General features: G+C 45.7%; 1 protein-coding gene across 1 annotated transcript in view; it reads right to left on the reverse strand.

Moving 5' to 3' along the window:
- Positions 1–14,197, reverse strand: part of MSH5 (mutS homolog 5) — a 360,046-nt gene that overhangs the window by 173,067 nt on the left and 172,782 nt on the right. The window contains exons 6-7 of the mRNA XM_077460730.1: positions 9,076–9,185; positions 8,013–8,048 (exon numbers count right to left, since the gene is read on the reverse strand). Coding sequence (XP_077316856.1) covers positions 8,013–8,048; positions 9,076–9,185 — 146 coding nt within the window. The remainder of the gene's footprint in view (positions 1–8,012; positions 8,049–9,075; positions 9,186–14,197) is intronic.

Raw genomic sequence — 14,197 nt, forward strand, 5'->3', positions numbered from 1 at the left:
GAATCTGGGATCGACAACTACAAGCATTCTTTTTTTATCTGTGAAATTTTGACAATTCAGAACTCAGGAGCGCATGAAGGCAATGGAGGAGAGGAAAGGTCAGGGTAGGCTATGAAGAGGGTGCAGGAGATGATCATCAGCACCGTGATATAGAGCACTGACACCGGCACCGTGATAGGGTGCACTGACACCGGCACCGTGATAGGGTGCACTGACACCGGCACCGTGATAGGGTGCACTGACACCGGCACCGTGATAGGGTGCACTGACACCGGCACCGTGATAGGGTGCACTGACACCGGCACCGTGATAGGGTGCACTGACACCGGCACCGTGATAGGGTGCACTGACAACGGCACCGTGATAGGGTGCACTGACAACGGCAACATGATAGGGTGCACTGACACCGGCACCGTAATATAGAGCACTGACACTGGCACCGAGATAGAGAGCACTGACACCAGCAACTCGCTGCTGGGCCCCAAAAATATGACACCGCTCAACCTCCTCAAAAAGGAGGGCACGGGTATATAGTACGGCGTGCTTTTTTTGTACAAGGAAGTGAGCCAAATGTAGAAAAAAGGTCTGTGTTCTCGATTAAATAAAAAGTTTAGAGAGATATACATGGTCTACTGGTCACATGTGTTCCTATACCAGTCCTTCCAATTCCTCCAATATCCATACCTCATTAATTTTTAGAACTGTGAGGTAGTCAAAACTGTCGTGAGCTAGGCGAGTGCGCTTATCGGTCACGATCCCCCCTGCTGCACTGAACGTCCTTTCGGACAGGACACTGGACGAGGGGCAAGCCAACAGTTCCATTGCAAATTGGGCAAGCTATGGCCAGAAGTCAAGGATAATGTCGTCCTCCTCGTTCTCCTCTCCCCATCCACGCACAACAGGGATCCCAGAAAGGTTTAAAGCATGCTCTTCTTGCTCCTCCTCATCCGCCCCGGCACCATCCTCCTCTGACTCCTCTTCAGACTCCTGTTGTTGACTTGTCTCAGATAGAGTAGCCCCCCCTGGGAATTCATCCAGCATTGCGACTTCCTCATCTTCCCGCTCTTGCTCCTCCACGGCTTGATCAATGGCATGACGCAATGCACACTCCATAAAGAAGGCATAAGGTACCATGTCACTGATGGCGCCATGGCTGCGACTGACCAGTTTGGCGATCTCATCAAATGGCCGCAGAAGTCTACATGCGTCACGCATGAGCAGTCACTGGCACGGTGAAAAATAATCAAGCTCCCCAGAACCTGTTCTGCCGCAGAGTTCGTACAGGTAGATGTTAACTGCACATTTCTGCTGGAGCAGCCTATCAAGCATATAGAAGGTTGCGTTCCATCGCGTTGCGCAATCGCAAATAAGACATCCGACTGGCAGATTGTGTTGGCGCTGAATGTCAGCAAGGCGAGCCATGGCCGTGTTAGATCTGAAATGGCCCGAGATTTTCCTTGCCTGCCGCAAGATGTCCTGGATCCCAGGGTATTTGACAACGAATCGCTGCACGACCAAGTTTAAGACGTGTGCCATGCATGGCTAGTGCGTAATTTTGCCCTGTTTCAATGCGCTAAGCAGATTGGCACCGTTGTCACACACCACTTTACCAACTGTCAAATTGAGCAGTGTTAGCCACTGATCTGCCTGTGAATGCAAAGCTGAAAGGAGTGCAGGGCCAGTGTGGCTCTTGGCTTCCAGGCACAACAGACGCAGCACAGCATGGCAACATCTCACCTGACATGTCGAATAGGTTCTGGGGAGCTTGGGCGGCGCAGCGGAAGAGATGCTAGCAGCGGAAAAGGAGGAGTCAGCCGAGTAGGAGAATGGAGTAGGAGGAGGAGAAGAGTCAGGCCTGCGTGCAATCCGTGGCGGTAAAACCAAATCTACACGGGTGCCACGGGTTACATGCTTGACGGCAGTCAGAAGGTTCACCCAGTGGGCAGTAAAAGTGATATACCTTCCCTGCCTGTATTTGCTAGACCACGTGTCTGTGGTCAGATGTATCTTGGCACTGACACTGTGTGCCAGAGATACATTCACTTGCCGCTGAACATGGCCATATAGCTCTGGGATGCCCTTCTGTGAGAAATACTTCCTTCCTGGCACCTTCCATTGTGGTGTTCCAATGGCCACAAATTTTCGAAAGGCCTCAGAGTTCACCAGTTTATATGGCAGAAGTTGGCGGGCTATCAGTTCTGATAAGCCAGCCTTCAACCGTTGGGCAAGAGGGTTATCCGGCGTCATCATTTTTTTACGCTCGAACATTTGGCCCATGGAACCCTGCCTTTTTGCAGAAAAACGTGAGGATGGCGTGATAGAGGGTGGAGTGGGGGACAATTGTAAGGAGAGAGGAGAAGGAGAAGATGAGGCTGGACGGTGAGAGCCTGGAGTGTGGCATTGTGTGTTCCGTTGCTCCCACTGGGCTCGGTGATAGCAGCTCATGTGCCTTCTTAAGGCGGTCGTCCCTATGTGAGTGTTGGGCTTACCGCAACTTATGCGTTGACTGCAAAGATTGCAGATGGCAACACTATTGTCAGCAGTGGGCACGTTAAAAAAAGCCCACACTGCAGAGCCATGTGCCGGCGTCCTTGGAGCGCCAGATGTGACCGTACATGGTTGATGCCTCGCTCCTGATACATTCACAGTCTGCTTTGTCCCTCCTGTGCAATCTAAGTTCTTCCTGCTTCTCCTCCCTATCCGCTGGTCCATATCTCCCTCTGAACTCCCCTCCTCTTCCTCTCTTGTGGGCACCCACGACATCACTAGACACGTCATCATCGACGTCACCTTCCCCACCGCTATAATTAGAGATCTCAAAAGAGGGAAGGGGGCTGTCATGGTTATGCAGTGATCTTTCTCTGGTTGCTTACCTCCCCTCATGGGTTCTGACTAAGAGGCCAGCCACTTCCACCTGGTGGTTTTTATAACCTCTCCTCTAAGCATGGCTCCACCCCAGGCCCTATCAGGGAACCCTATATTAACCTGTGCACTGCAAGCTAACAGTGCTGATCAACCATTGTGTATTCATTGTGTGTTTGGCTTCCCGTTTCCTGCTTGCCGTATGCTCTTCGTTTGTCTCTGTTACCGACCTTGGCGTGTTCTCAACGATTCCTGTCTGCTTGTGACCTTGACCTTTTGGCATGTCCCTGACCATCCCTGTCTGCCTGTGACCCTGAACCTTTGGCGTCTACTCTGTTGTTCCTGTCTGCTAGTTGCCCTGACCTCTGCCTTATCCCCTTACTATTCTTGTTGTTCCAGCCTGCTGCTTCCTTCTCCTGTAGTCTACTGTGAGTGTGAGACCCTAGGGGCCGTGACCTGGAGCCAGACTGCAGCCAAGTCCATCCTCACCACTGGAGGCTCTGGTGAACACCTGCTGGCTCTTAGACTCCGCGGCCTGGGGAATCTATGCTCTTGCTCCTACTGAGATCTGTGTTAGTGATCCAGTAGACCTGTGTCCTGAATCTCCCTGGGTACAATCCGCAGCAGTCAGTCCTAAGGCCCACTACCTAGCGGTGCACTTGCGACTCCTACGGAGTGCATCTATCACCTTGTCTCAGGTGACCTGACAGGGGCTCTCAGTGGATCAAAAGATTCTAGTGTGGTGGTCTTATCCCTGATACATTTTGAACAAAAAAATCTGCCTATATAAATGGGATTATAAGTGACCACCAAAATCACACAGAAATCAAAAACAAATATTTTATTAACAAATACAGAACAAAAAAGATACACATAAATACATTAAAACCAGAGGGACTACTAAGCAAGCAGTGTCCCAATGGTGTAGCAAAATGTTCTAAACACATAATTACATAAAAAAACAACCAATAAATATTAATCATACTCTAAGCTGATGACCCCACACCCGATGCTACATCCCTTTGCCACATACATGGGAACACTCTGTGACTAGTCAATTAATCTATGGGCCACATTGCCGAGCCCCTGGCTTCAGTCTCTCCTGCGAGCACATTCTCTTTGCAAATCTTGAGCCTATTGAGGCTTCTTGCTTATTTTGAGTAAAACCTTTTGTATATGAGAATTGAGGCACCTACAGATTTGTGCAACCCGTTCTTTTACACAGAAGATTGGGGTGGACCAAAAGGGAAGTAGTCATGGCCAAATACCAGTCTGGGACAAAGCCATACAAACCAATGACAGGCATTTGTATGTAATGGTCCCAATACATCTATCTTTGATTTAATATCTCAGAATTATCAACTTACCACCCAACTTTTTGCTCTTCACCCCTGAGGAAAGTTTTCAGCAACTAGAAACGCGTCGGGTGTGGGGTCATCAGATTAGAGTATGATTCATATTTATTGGTTGTTTTTTTATGTAATTATGTGTTTATAACATTTTGCTACACCATTGGGACACTGTTTGCTTAGTAGTCCCTCTGGTTTTAATGTATTTATGTGTATCTTTTGTTCTGTATTTGTTAATAAAATATTTATGTTTTTGATTTGTGTGTGGTGTTGGTGATCACTTATAATCCCATTTATATAGGGGGATTTTTTTGTTCATAATTAGAGATCTTGGAGTAGGCAGCAACAGCAGGGACCAACCTCCTCCTTGGGCTGATCTGGGTACTGTCGTCAGACTGCTGAGTGGCGGTTGTTACTACCTCCTCTTCCTGATCCAATGCCAAGAGTAGCTGCGCATCGGAAATGTCTTGATATGGATCGGAAAATAATTCCTGTGACTCAAGCGGAAGGTATATGGTGGTGGTGGTGGTAGTGTCTTTGGGGGTGCACACAGCAGAGAGTGAAGAAGAGGGTGCAGATCGAGAGGATGAGGAGGGTGCAGAAGAGTAAGGCTGAGTGAGCCACTCAACCAAGTCTGGTGCATCCTTTGACGTAATCGCATGCACCTTCTGCAAATTGCCACTTTGGCTCAAGCCTGTTGCTACAGCCCTACCCCTACCACCCCTGCGGAAGGGCCTGCCTCTTCCTCTGCCTGTCATTTTTTAAATGGCCCTGTGACAAAAGTCTATAGAGAAGTGCAGTATGTATGAGGAAGAAGGTATATACAGTGCCTACAAGTAGTATTCAACCCCCTGCAGATTTAGCAGGTTTACACATTCGGAATTAACTTGGCATTGTGACATTTGGACTGTAGATCAGCCTGGAAGTGTGAAATGCACTGCAGCAAAAAAGAATGTTATTTTTGTTTAATTTTTTTTTTTAAATAGTGAAAAGTTTATTCAGAGGGTCAATTATTATTCAACCCCTCAATTCAACAGAATTCTGTTTGGTTCCCCTAAAGTATTAAGAAGTAGTTCAGGCACAAAGAACAATGAGCTTCACATGTTTGGATTAATTATCTGTTTTTCCAGCCTTTTCTGACTATTTAAGACCCTCCCCAAACTTGTGAACAGCACTCATACATGGTCAACATGGGAAAGACAAAGGAGCATTCCAAGGCCATCAGAGACAAGATCGTGGAGGGTCACAAGGCTGGCAAGGGGTACAAAACCCTTTCCAAGGAGTTGGGCCTACCTGTCTCCACTGTTGGGAGCATCATCCGGAAGTGGAAGGCTTATGGAACTACTGTTAGCCTTCCACGGGCTGGACAGCCTTTGAAAGTTTCCTCCCGTGCCGAGGCCAGGCTTGTCCGAAGAGTCAAGGCTAACCCAAGGACAACAAGGAAGGAGCTCCGGGAAGATCTCATGGCAGTGGGGACATTGGTTTCAGTCAATACCATAAGTAACGTACTCCACCGCAATGGTCTCCGTTCCAGACGAGCCCGTAAGGTACCTTTACTTTCAAAGCGTCATGTCAAGGCTCGTCTACAGTTTGCTCGTGATCACTTGGAGGACTCTGAGACAGACTGGTTCAAGGTTCTCTGGTCTGATGAGACCAAGATCGAGATCTTTGGTGCCAACCACACACGTGACGTTTGGAGACTGGATGGCACTGCATACGACCCAAAGAATACCATCCCTACAGTCCAGCATGGTGGTGGCAGCATCATGCTGTGGGGCTGCTTCTCAGCCAAGGGGCCTGGCCATCTGGTCCGCATCCATGGGAAGATGGATAGCACGGCCTACCTGGAGATTTTGGCCAAGAACCTCCGCTCCTCCATCAAGGACCTTAAGATGGGTCGTCATTTCATCTTCCAACAAGACAACGACCCAAAGCACACAGCCAAGAAAACCAAGGCCTGGTTCAAGAGGGAAAAAATCAAGGTGTTGCAGTGGCCTAGTCAGTCTCCTGACCTTAACCCAATTGAAAACTTGTGGAAGGAGCTCAAGATTAAAGTCCACATGAGACACCCAAAGAACCTAGATAACTTGGAGAAGATCTGCATGGAGGAGTGGGCCAAGATAACTCCAGAGACCTGTGCCGGCCTGATCAGGTCTTATAAAAGACGATTATTAGCTGTAATTGCAAACAAGGGTTATTCCACAAAATATTAAACCTAGGGGTTGAATAATAATTGACCCACACTTTTATGTTTAAAATTTATTAAAATTTAACTGAGCAACATAACTTTTTGGTTTGTAAGATTTATGCATCTGTTAATAAATCCTGCTCTTGTTTAAAGTTTGAAGGCTCTAACTTATTTGCATCTTATCAAACCTGCTAAATCTGCAGGGGGTTGAATACTACTTGTAGTCACTGTAACACCCGGCTTCAATCTGTCGTTTTTGGGGGCCACTGATCTATCACACCAGTTATAATACTTTTTTTTTATTGCGTTTGTCACTCTTTGTAGTATAGCTGCAGAACCGCTCAGCAGTCCCAATGCTGCACAGTGGAAACGCACTATACTATGCTTTCTATATGTGCAAGTATTTTATACGTGTATTACACTATATATACTGCACACCAAATAGTACACCTATACCAGTCCTTAGAAGGACCTTTGTGGACCTAGTAGCTAGTGATTTGCAGACTGCCCCTTAGTCCCTACACTGATAAAAGACTGCTGCAGAATAGGGCAGCAGTCAGCAGCAGTGCACCACAACCCTATATATTGTACACCTATACCAGTCCTTAGAAGGACCTTTGTGGACCTAGTAGCTAGTGATTTGCAGACTGTCCCTCAGTCCCAACACTGATAAAAGACAGCTGCAGAATCCAGCAGCAGTCAAGTATAATATTCTTTCTATATTTGGAAGAAAGTATATTATACGTGTACAACCCAATATACTGTACACCTATACCAGTCCTTAAAAGGACCCTTGTGGACCTAATAGTAATAGCTAGTGATTAAACTGACTGTCCCTGCTCCACACAGCGTCCTGTCCCTACACTGACAAAAGACAGGTGCAGAATCAGTCAGCAGTGCACTCAGCAATCACAAGCACAGCAGTGCACCAGAACCCTATATACTGTACACCTATATCAGTTCTTAAAAGGACCTTTGTGGACCTAATAGTAATAGCTAGCTAGTGATTAAACTGACTGTCCCTGCTGCACACAGCGTCCTGTCCCTCCCTACACTGACAAAAGACAGTCTGCTGCAATCACCAGCACAGCAGTGCACTGAACCCTATATACTGCACTACATCTATACCAGTCCTTAAAAGGACTTTTGTGGAACTAATAGGTAGCGATTTGTGTCAATACAGTCTCTCCCTGCTCCACACAGCGTCCTGTCCCTAAACTGACATAAGACAGAATGTAAAATGGCCACCAGATCAGGTCTATTTATAAGGTAGGGGGGATGTCCAATTGTCCATGTGCTGAAATGTCTCAATTGGCTGTCCTGTACCCCATGATGGATGTGTCATCATGGGTCAAAGTTCTTTCACACTGAAAACACATATGTCCGCTGGGCGAACAGCGGCAATAGTCCACCGATCGGGCGAATCACGAACACGCCAAATTTGCCGCGAACCGACCGCCGGGCAAACAGTCTGGCCATCCCTAGTGATTGCGAAACCAATAGCAATAAAAAGCTGGCATAAAAACTAAAAAAGATGTGTTGCTGTCAGTTATACTTTAATACCACACAATGATATAGGGAAATGCATTTGCTACTTTTTAGTATCACTTTACCTGAAAGTATCTGGTTCCATATCAACAATATCAGTCCTAGAAATACAAACATAAATGTGTTAGCTTTAGCAGCAAAATATCATACAGTGTAATGATTACAAGCAATGACCCTCCTGGGTAACCCTAATGCCGCGTACACACGAGCGGACTTTTCAACATCCAAAGTCCGAAGGACTGAGTCCGTCAGACTATCCGATCGTGTGTGGGCTGCAACGGACTTTTGACTCGCCAAAGTCTGAAGGACTTTAGAATATGGAACATGCTTCAAATTTTTCCGAAGGAACTCCGCCGGACCCGGTCCCCTTCGAAAAATCCGCTCGTGTGTATGCTACTCCGACGGACTAAAACCGACGCTAGGGCAGCTATTGGCTACTGGCTATGAACTTCCTTATTCGAGCCGAGTCGTACGTCATCACGTTCGAATCCGTCTGAGTTTAGTGTGATCGTGTGTGGCCAAGTCCGCTCAGCCGAAAAGTCTGTCAGAACTCCGTCGGAATTCCAGCAGAACTCCGACGGAACTCCTTCGGAAGTCTGTCGGACATAAGTCCTCTCGTGTGTACGGGGCTTAACTAGCACCGATTATCTCATCCCATCCACCCTTCTATTAGCTATTGTTTTCTACGTTATTTTATTTTAAAACCTATTTTTTCACTGTTAAACTGTGTTTTAAGCTGGCCACACACGCACACAGATTGAATTTAAAAAACACTGATAGATCCCCGCATCAACACAAGGATATCACACTGTGATTTCTCCCACTGTTCTACTGTTTGCAGACAGGGGTACCTTCTGCCAAAATACATTAATCAGTGCTTGTAGCCATTGGCTGCAAGCGCTGATCGAATGCTGGTTTTGCTGCAGGAACATTAGACCGACTTTTTTTGAACAGACAGCAGTACACATGTACTTTTTGTGTACCCAGATTAAATTTGTGATCATTTGGTTTATTCTTTTTCGTAGCACTGCTCTGAATAGAAATACACAAATGCCTTTATTTAATTTTTAATAATAATTTTTTTTAAATAATTGCAAAACTAAGAGAAAGCACTAAAATAGAACATACAAGACATATTTTCTGAGGCTCAGGATTGGGACACCCACACTGCGGTCCTCTAACTGAACACCAATCCGACGGCGGTCAATAAACTTTAGAAGTCCTCCTAGAGCACAGATCTGTACAAAAATAACATTATTTGATGATTTATACAATTATTAAGTCGTTTTTCATGTTTGTCAAGACAAATAAAGGCTTTTTAATTTCTGCAAAAGCTACTGTACAGCAGTGGACATTGAAGACCCCAGAAACCATGCAAACCCCCACTGCCCAAAAACTCCCACATATGGACAGTTTGTGCCTGACAGGTCAAGTGGCAGGATCACTGCATGCTTACAGCATTGAGAGAGGTATACCAAATACACCTTCTGCTTTTCTCTGACTATCTATATAGCATGTATCATAACATCTTTCCTGCCAGAACAAGATAACCAAAAGGTGCCAATTTCAATCCTTCACCAGACTCCAAAGTGGGTGTGTGGGCTGCTTTGTCCTAAAATTCCACTACTGTTCCTGCATACATCTTCTGCACTCTTGAAATTGTATTAGCGAGATTAAACCCAAAACTGTAATATTTAGTAGCATACCAATCCTTAGATGTAGTGGCTGCATTTGTTTCCTTTTTTTAATGTTAGGTTGCTGTGTAAAATCTACATAAAAACAGAAGGCAATGATTTGCAAATCTCATAAATCCATTATTTATTCACAATAGAAAATAGAAGACATATCAAATCTAAAACTTGAATATCTTTCAGCATTGATAGTGCCTTTGCAGAGGTGCAAGCTACCCATTCCACACACATTAATGTACCCCTGCACCATCAGATAAGCAGGCTTTTCAACTGAGAGCTGATAACAAGCTGGAAGGTCCCTCCCCTGTTTAGTCCAAAGAAAATAAAAATTTTCCACTTTGCAACAGACCATTTTAAATGAGAGTGGGCCCAGAGAAGATGAAAGTGTGTCTGGAACATGTTCAGATATGGCTTCTTTGTATGATAGAGCTTCACCTTGCATTTTTTGATTGCACAGTGAACTGTGTTCACAGACTGATTTATGGAAGTATTCCTGAGCCCACGCAGTGATGTCCATCACAGAATCATGCCAGCTTTGAATGCAGAGCCCTGAGAGCCCAAAGATCACTAGCATCCCATATTGAATTTCAGTCTTGTCCCTTGAACCCAAAATTTTTTACAGATTGTCGTAATCTTTTGATATTTAGCCCAAAATGTATTCTGCTACATTTCTTTGGTGAAAATAACCCAAATCAGTGTATATTATTTAGCCTATGCGAAAGTTATAGTACCTGAAAATTGATCAGTACCCGATGTACTGATGACCTATCTCATTCCTAAGGCCCAAAAAAGCCAGAACAGTACAGATATCCCCCAAATGACCCCTTTTTGGTAAGTAAACAGTCCAAAGTGGGGGGGCGTGTCCAAGATGGCAATGGAGACAAACGTCTAGTTAAAGAGCTCTGCTACTGAGGGGGAGATTTTATCCTGTTCACTGCATCCTAACCCTCCCGCTATCCTGGTATAATGCTCTACGACACCTCTTACTGGCTGACACAGGGCCGAAATCAATTAGAGCCTCTGCGAAATTGCACAGCGGTAGTTAAATCTGGCGGCGCATACAGCTAAAGATTCCCACATCCTACAAAAAGCTAACACCACATCCTCACAGCGGCACGCTGTCTTATCACCCTAAACTGGAAAAAAATGTCTCCCCCCTACTCCTGAGGCCCTATACGCCAGAATTAAAGATGTGGAGGTGATGGAGAAGATGACGGCCAGGATGCAGGACAGGCTGGAAGCTCATGACAAAGTGTGGGAGCTGGTACATCTTCGGGAGGACCCACCATGACCAGGTAAACGAGCTACTAGGATGACCTCTTTCTCTTTTTTCTATCTATCCCTTCCTTCTCCTCTACCTTGAGTATTCTTGTGACTCTCACTACTTTACAAAGGTTGCTACATGTGATTACACGATATTAAAACACACATACAACATCTCCAGATATGCGACTATTACTGACTTAGAGTAGTTTGTACGAAGCTTCAAGTAAATGTCAGCAAGAAAGGTTGCATAACATGACCTGCTATTTCAATTTTTTTTTCTACATCTTACGTATTCCTATAATACAAGCATACTAATAAAATGTTATTTGAAAAAAATATGGCAGCACGGGCGCCCAGGTGGCAGGCTTTGGCAATATGGCTATCCAACAAGTGAATTTCACGGCCCTTATGTAGGCTATTACAGGCTGTCGAAATATACTTACTACTGCAATTGATTTGCTGCAGATGGAGGTGGGAGATTATATTATATATATATATATATATAGGCGTGACCGGACGCGGATGAAGATGAGTGTGTGTGCGTGAGGGGCTTTCCTCTCCCGCTCCGCTCTTGTCCCTGTGTGGCCGTACAGCTTAGCAATATCCTGACTCAGGATACTGCTGGACTTCCCCCTTTACCCCCTCCTCCCCTGCACGTATACCTCCCTAGGATTCCTCCCCTCCTGCAGCGTGAGACCAGCATGTGTTGCAGGGTGGTATTGAAGTCGCTGGAAGTGAGGAGGAGAGGATTCCACGGTGATCTTACGGGATCTGGGGTGCCGCTACTCGTGCTGGCTAGTTCGACCCACTGCCATGGAGACTGGCTTCTGCCGCCGACCGGAGTGTGTTGCCGTGTCCAAGTGGATTTGTTGGTCGTATGGGCTGCCTGTGCCTGTGTGTTGTCTGGCGGTTCGAGCGGTTCTTGGTCAGCGGATGGTGGAAGGCTGCAAATGGTGTCTTAACCCCCACCGCTGCAGAAACACGCTAAAACTTCTTTTCTTTTTATCAAAAGAAGCAATGGTGGTTGCTGTGAGATCTTCTGAAAAAAAGCAAGGGGTTAGTGTGACTGTGAGCACAAGGCTACCAAGGTTGTCATGTCCAGAAAACAAGGTAACCAGATAGCAGCCGCTAAATTGGAGCGGCATGCCCACTCGGCCGCTTTGTCGCCTACCAAGGGGAACTCTCATCAGTTAAATTTGCATTTCAAAGAACAGAAGAACTCTGCTGGGGATAGAAAGAGCCAAGGCCGTGTTTCTTCCAACCCACCCACCCCCTCAACCTCCAAAACCATGAGTACCAAGAGTTCAGGGGGCACCAAATCGGAAAGTTCAGTTGTAATATCTGCTCCAACCCATGCACTCGATCCTGCAACTTTGGAGGGAGAGCCCACATTGAGAGAAGTGCTTAGTGCAATTTATGACTGTAAAGCTTCAATCTCTAGTTTTGACAACCAGTTAAAATGTATTAAGGAAGAATTATTTTCTATGAGACGAGAGCTTTGTAAAACTGTGCAAAAAACCTTTGAGCTAGAAGAATGAGTTAGTGCTGTGGAAGATGACTTGGACCCAGTGATGCGAGAAATTAAAGGGCTCAAAGAAGTAATGACTATTCAAGCCATTAAACTTGATGAGATGGAGAATAGGAGTCGCAGAAATAATGTTAGAGTGACAGGTCTTCCTGAGCGTAGTGAGGGCCCCAACTCAATAGCTTTTTTGGAGGCGTGGTTTAGGGAAATCTTTGGGGCCACTTCTTTTTCACCTTTGTTTGCAATTGAGAGAGTTCACTTAAAAGCTCAACAGTCAGGCCTCTAGGCCTCAAATTATGAAAATCCTCAATTACAATGACAAGATGACCCTCTTGCAAAAGGCCAGAGAAATGGGGGATATTAAGTTTAAGGGGGTCAAGATCTCCCTTTATCCTGATTTTTCAACAGACCTCCAAAAACGTAGAGCTGAATTTACTCCAATCAAACATACAGTAGCTTAATGAAATATAAGATTATATACGCATTATTATACCTAGCCCGTTTAAGGGTGTCAGCACTTGACAAGACTTTCTTTTTCAACACCGTGCCCGATGCAGCCCAGTGGCTGGAGGAAAACAAGAAGGATCTGTAGCCCTGCAGAACTTGGAGAGCTTTTTGGGATGAATATGTGACATCTAACTGATTTGATTATGATTTGAGGGGGGGGGGGGGGCGAGTGAGTGCATTGCTGTGCCTCTCTTCTCCCCTCCCCCCAACTTCTTTTTCTTTCTTTTCCACGGTAATAATATCACACAAATAATAAAGATTTATTGTAATACTAGGAGCTGGGGAGAGTAAAAGCACCGTGTTTTGGTTGAATGTATATATGTAAGAAAGTTAGGGAGCAAGGAGTGTCCCTATTTTTTTTGTTGCACTATTTACACTAAGATCGTTACCTGGGAGTATGTACTGGGGTGGGTATGGAAAGGTCACGGGCGTACCCCTAAGGGGAAGCCCTAATGGGCAGGGGGGGTGTGCGGCTTCTGGGTGGGTCGGGGAAGTTTTTAACAGAGTTCCTGGTGAAACATGTCGGATTTGGCATCACGACAGAGAATCTCTATGCGTCATGGGTGACGTATCTCATCGCACTTGTGCATGCGCAGTTTATCGCCTGAAGCCAGTGGCGACCATCTCGGCTGAGACAAGCGGACAGTGGCCCAGAGGACCTGATATTTACACAGTGCTGATAGTAAACTGCTCACTGGAACCCCACGGACCCCGCTCAACAAATGGAGCATACAGGATGGCACATACAGCCCCCTAGACTGGAGAAAGATAGTACAGGACTGTGATTATATCGCTCCATGAATGGTCGGGTGAGCAGACCATAGGTCCTTTAATTGCCCCCTTTTACGTTGCCTCTCAGCCAGTATTAGCCAGCTTCACAACAGCATCATTGAGCTATTGTTTTTCCAACAGTTAAAGCCTGTGAATACATGCAATTCCACTCTAGGAAACTGTATTTCTTTGCCTTTGGACTGAATATTAGCTGTGGATTTTAAATTATTTCTCCACACTGACAGCTATGTTTTGCTACAATCCTAATTAAAGCTGTCTCTGCGGGACTAGCAACTTGACTCAATCAACCACCCTTCAACAGGGGTTCTTTTTGTTAAAAGGGTTTCTAATCAAACTTAGTGACAGGATGGACTTTGTTACAAATTGTGCAGGTCACTAAGATCAATAGTCTGATCCACAAATATTATCCACTCTAATTAACAATGGCCTTGTTATAGGTGTGTGCATGCATGGTTGAAGCGTGATGCAG

Source organism: Lithobates pipiens, unplaced genomic scaffold (genome assembly GCF_037356315.1).
Source record: "Lithobates pipiens isolate NorthernLeopardFrog02 unplaced genomic scaffold, aLitPip1_a1.2 Scaffold_1, whole genome shotgun sequence".
NCBI classification, from domain to species: Eukaryota; Metazoa; Chordata; class Amphibia; order Anura; family Ranidae; genus Lithobates; species Lithobates pipiens.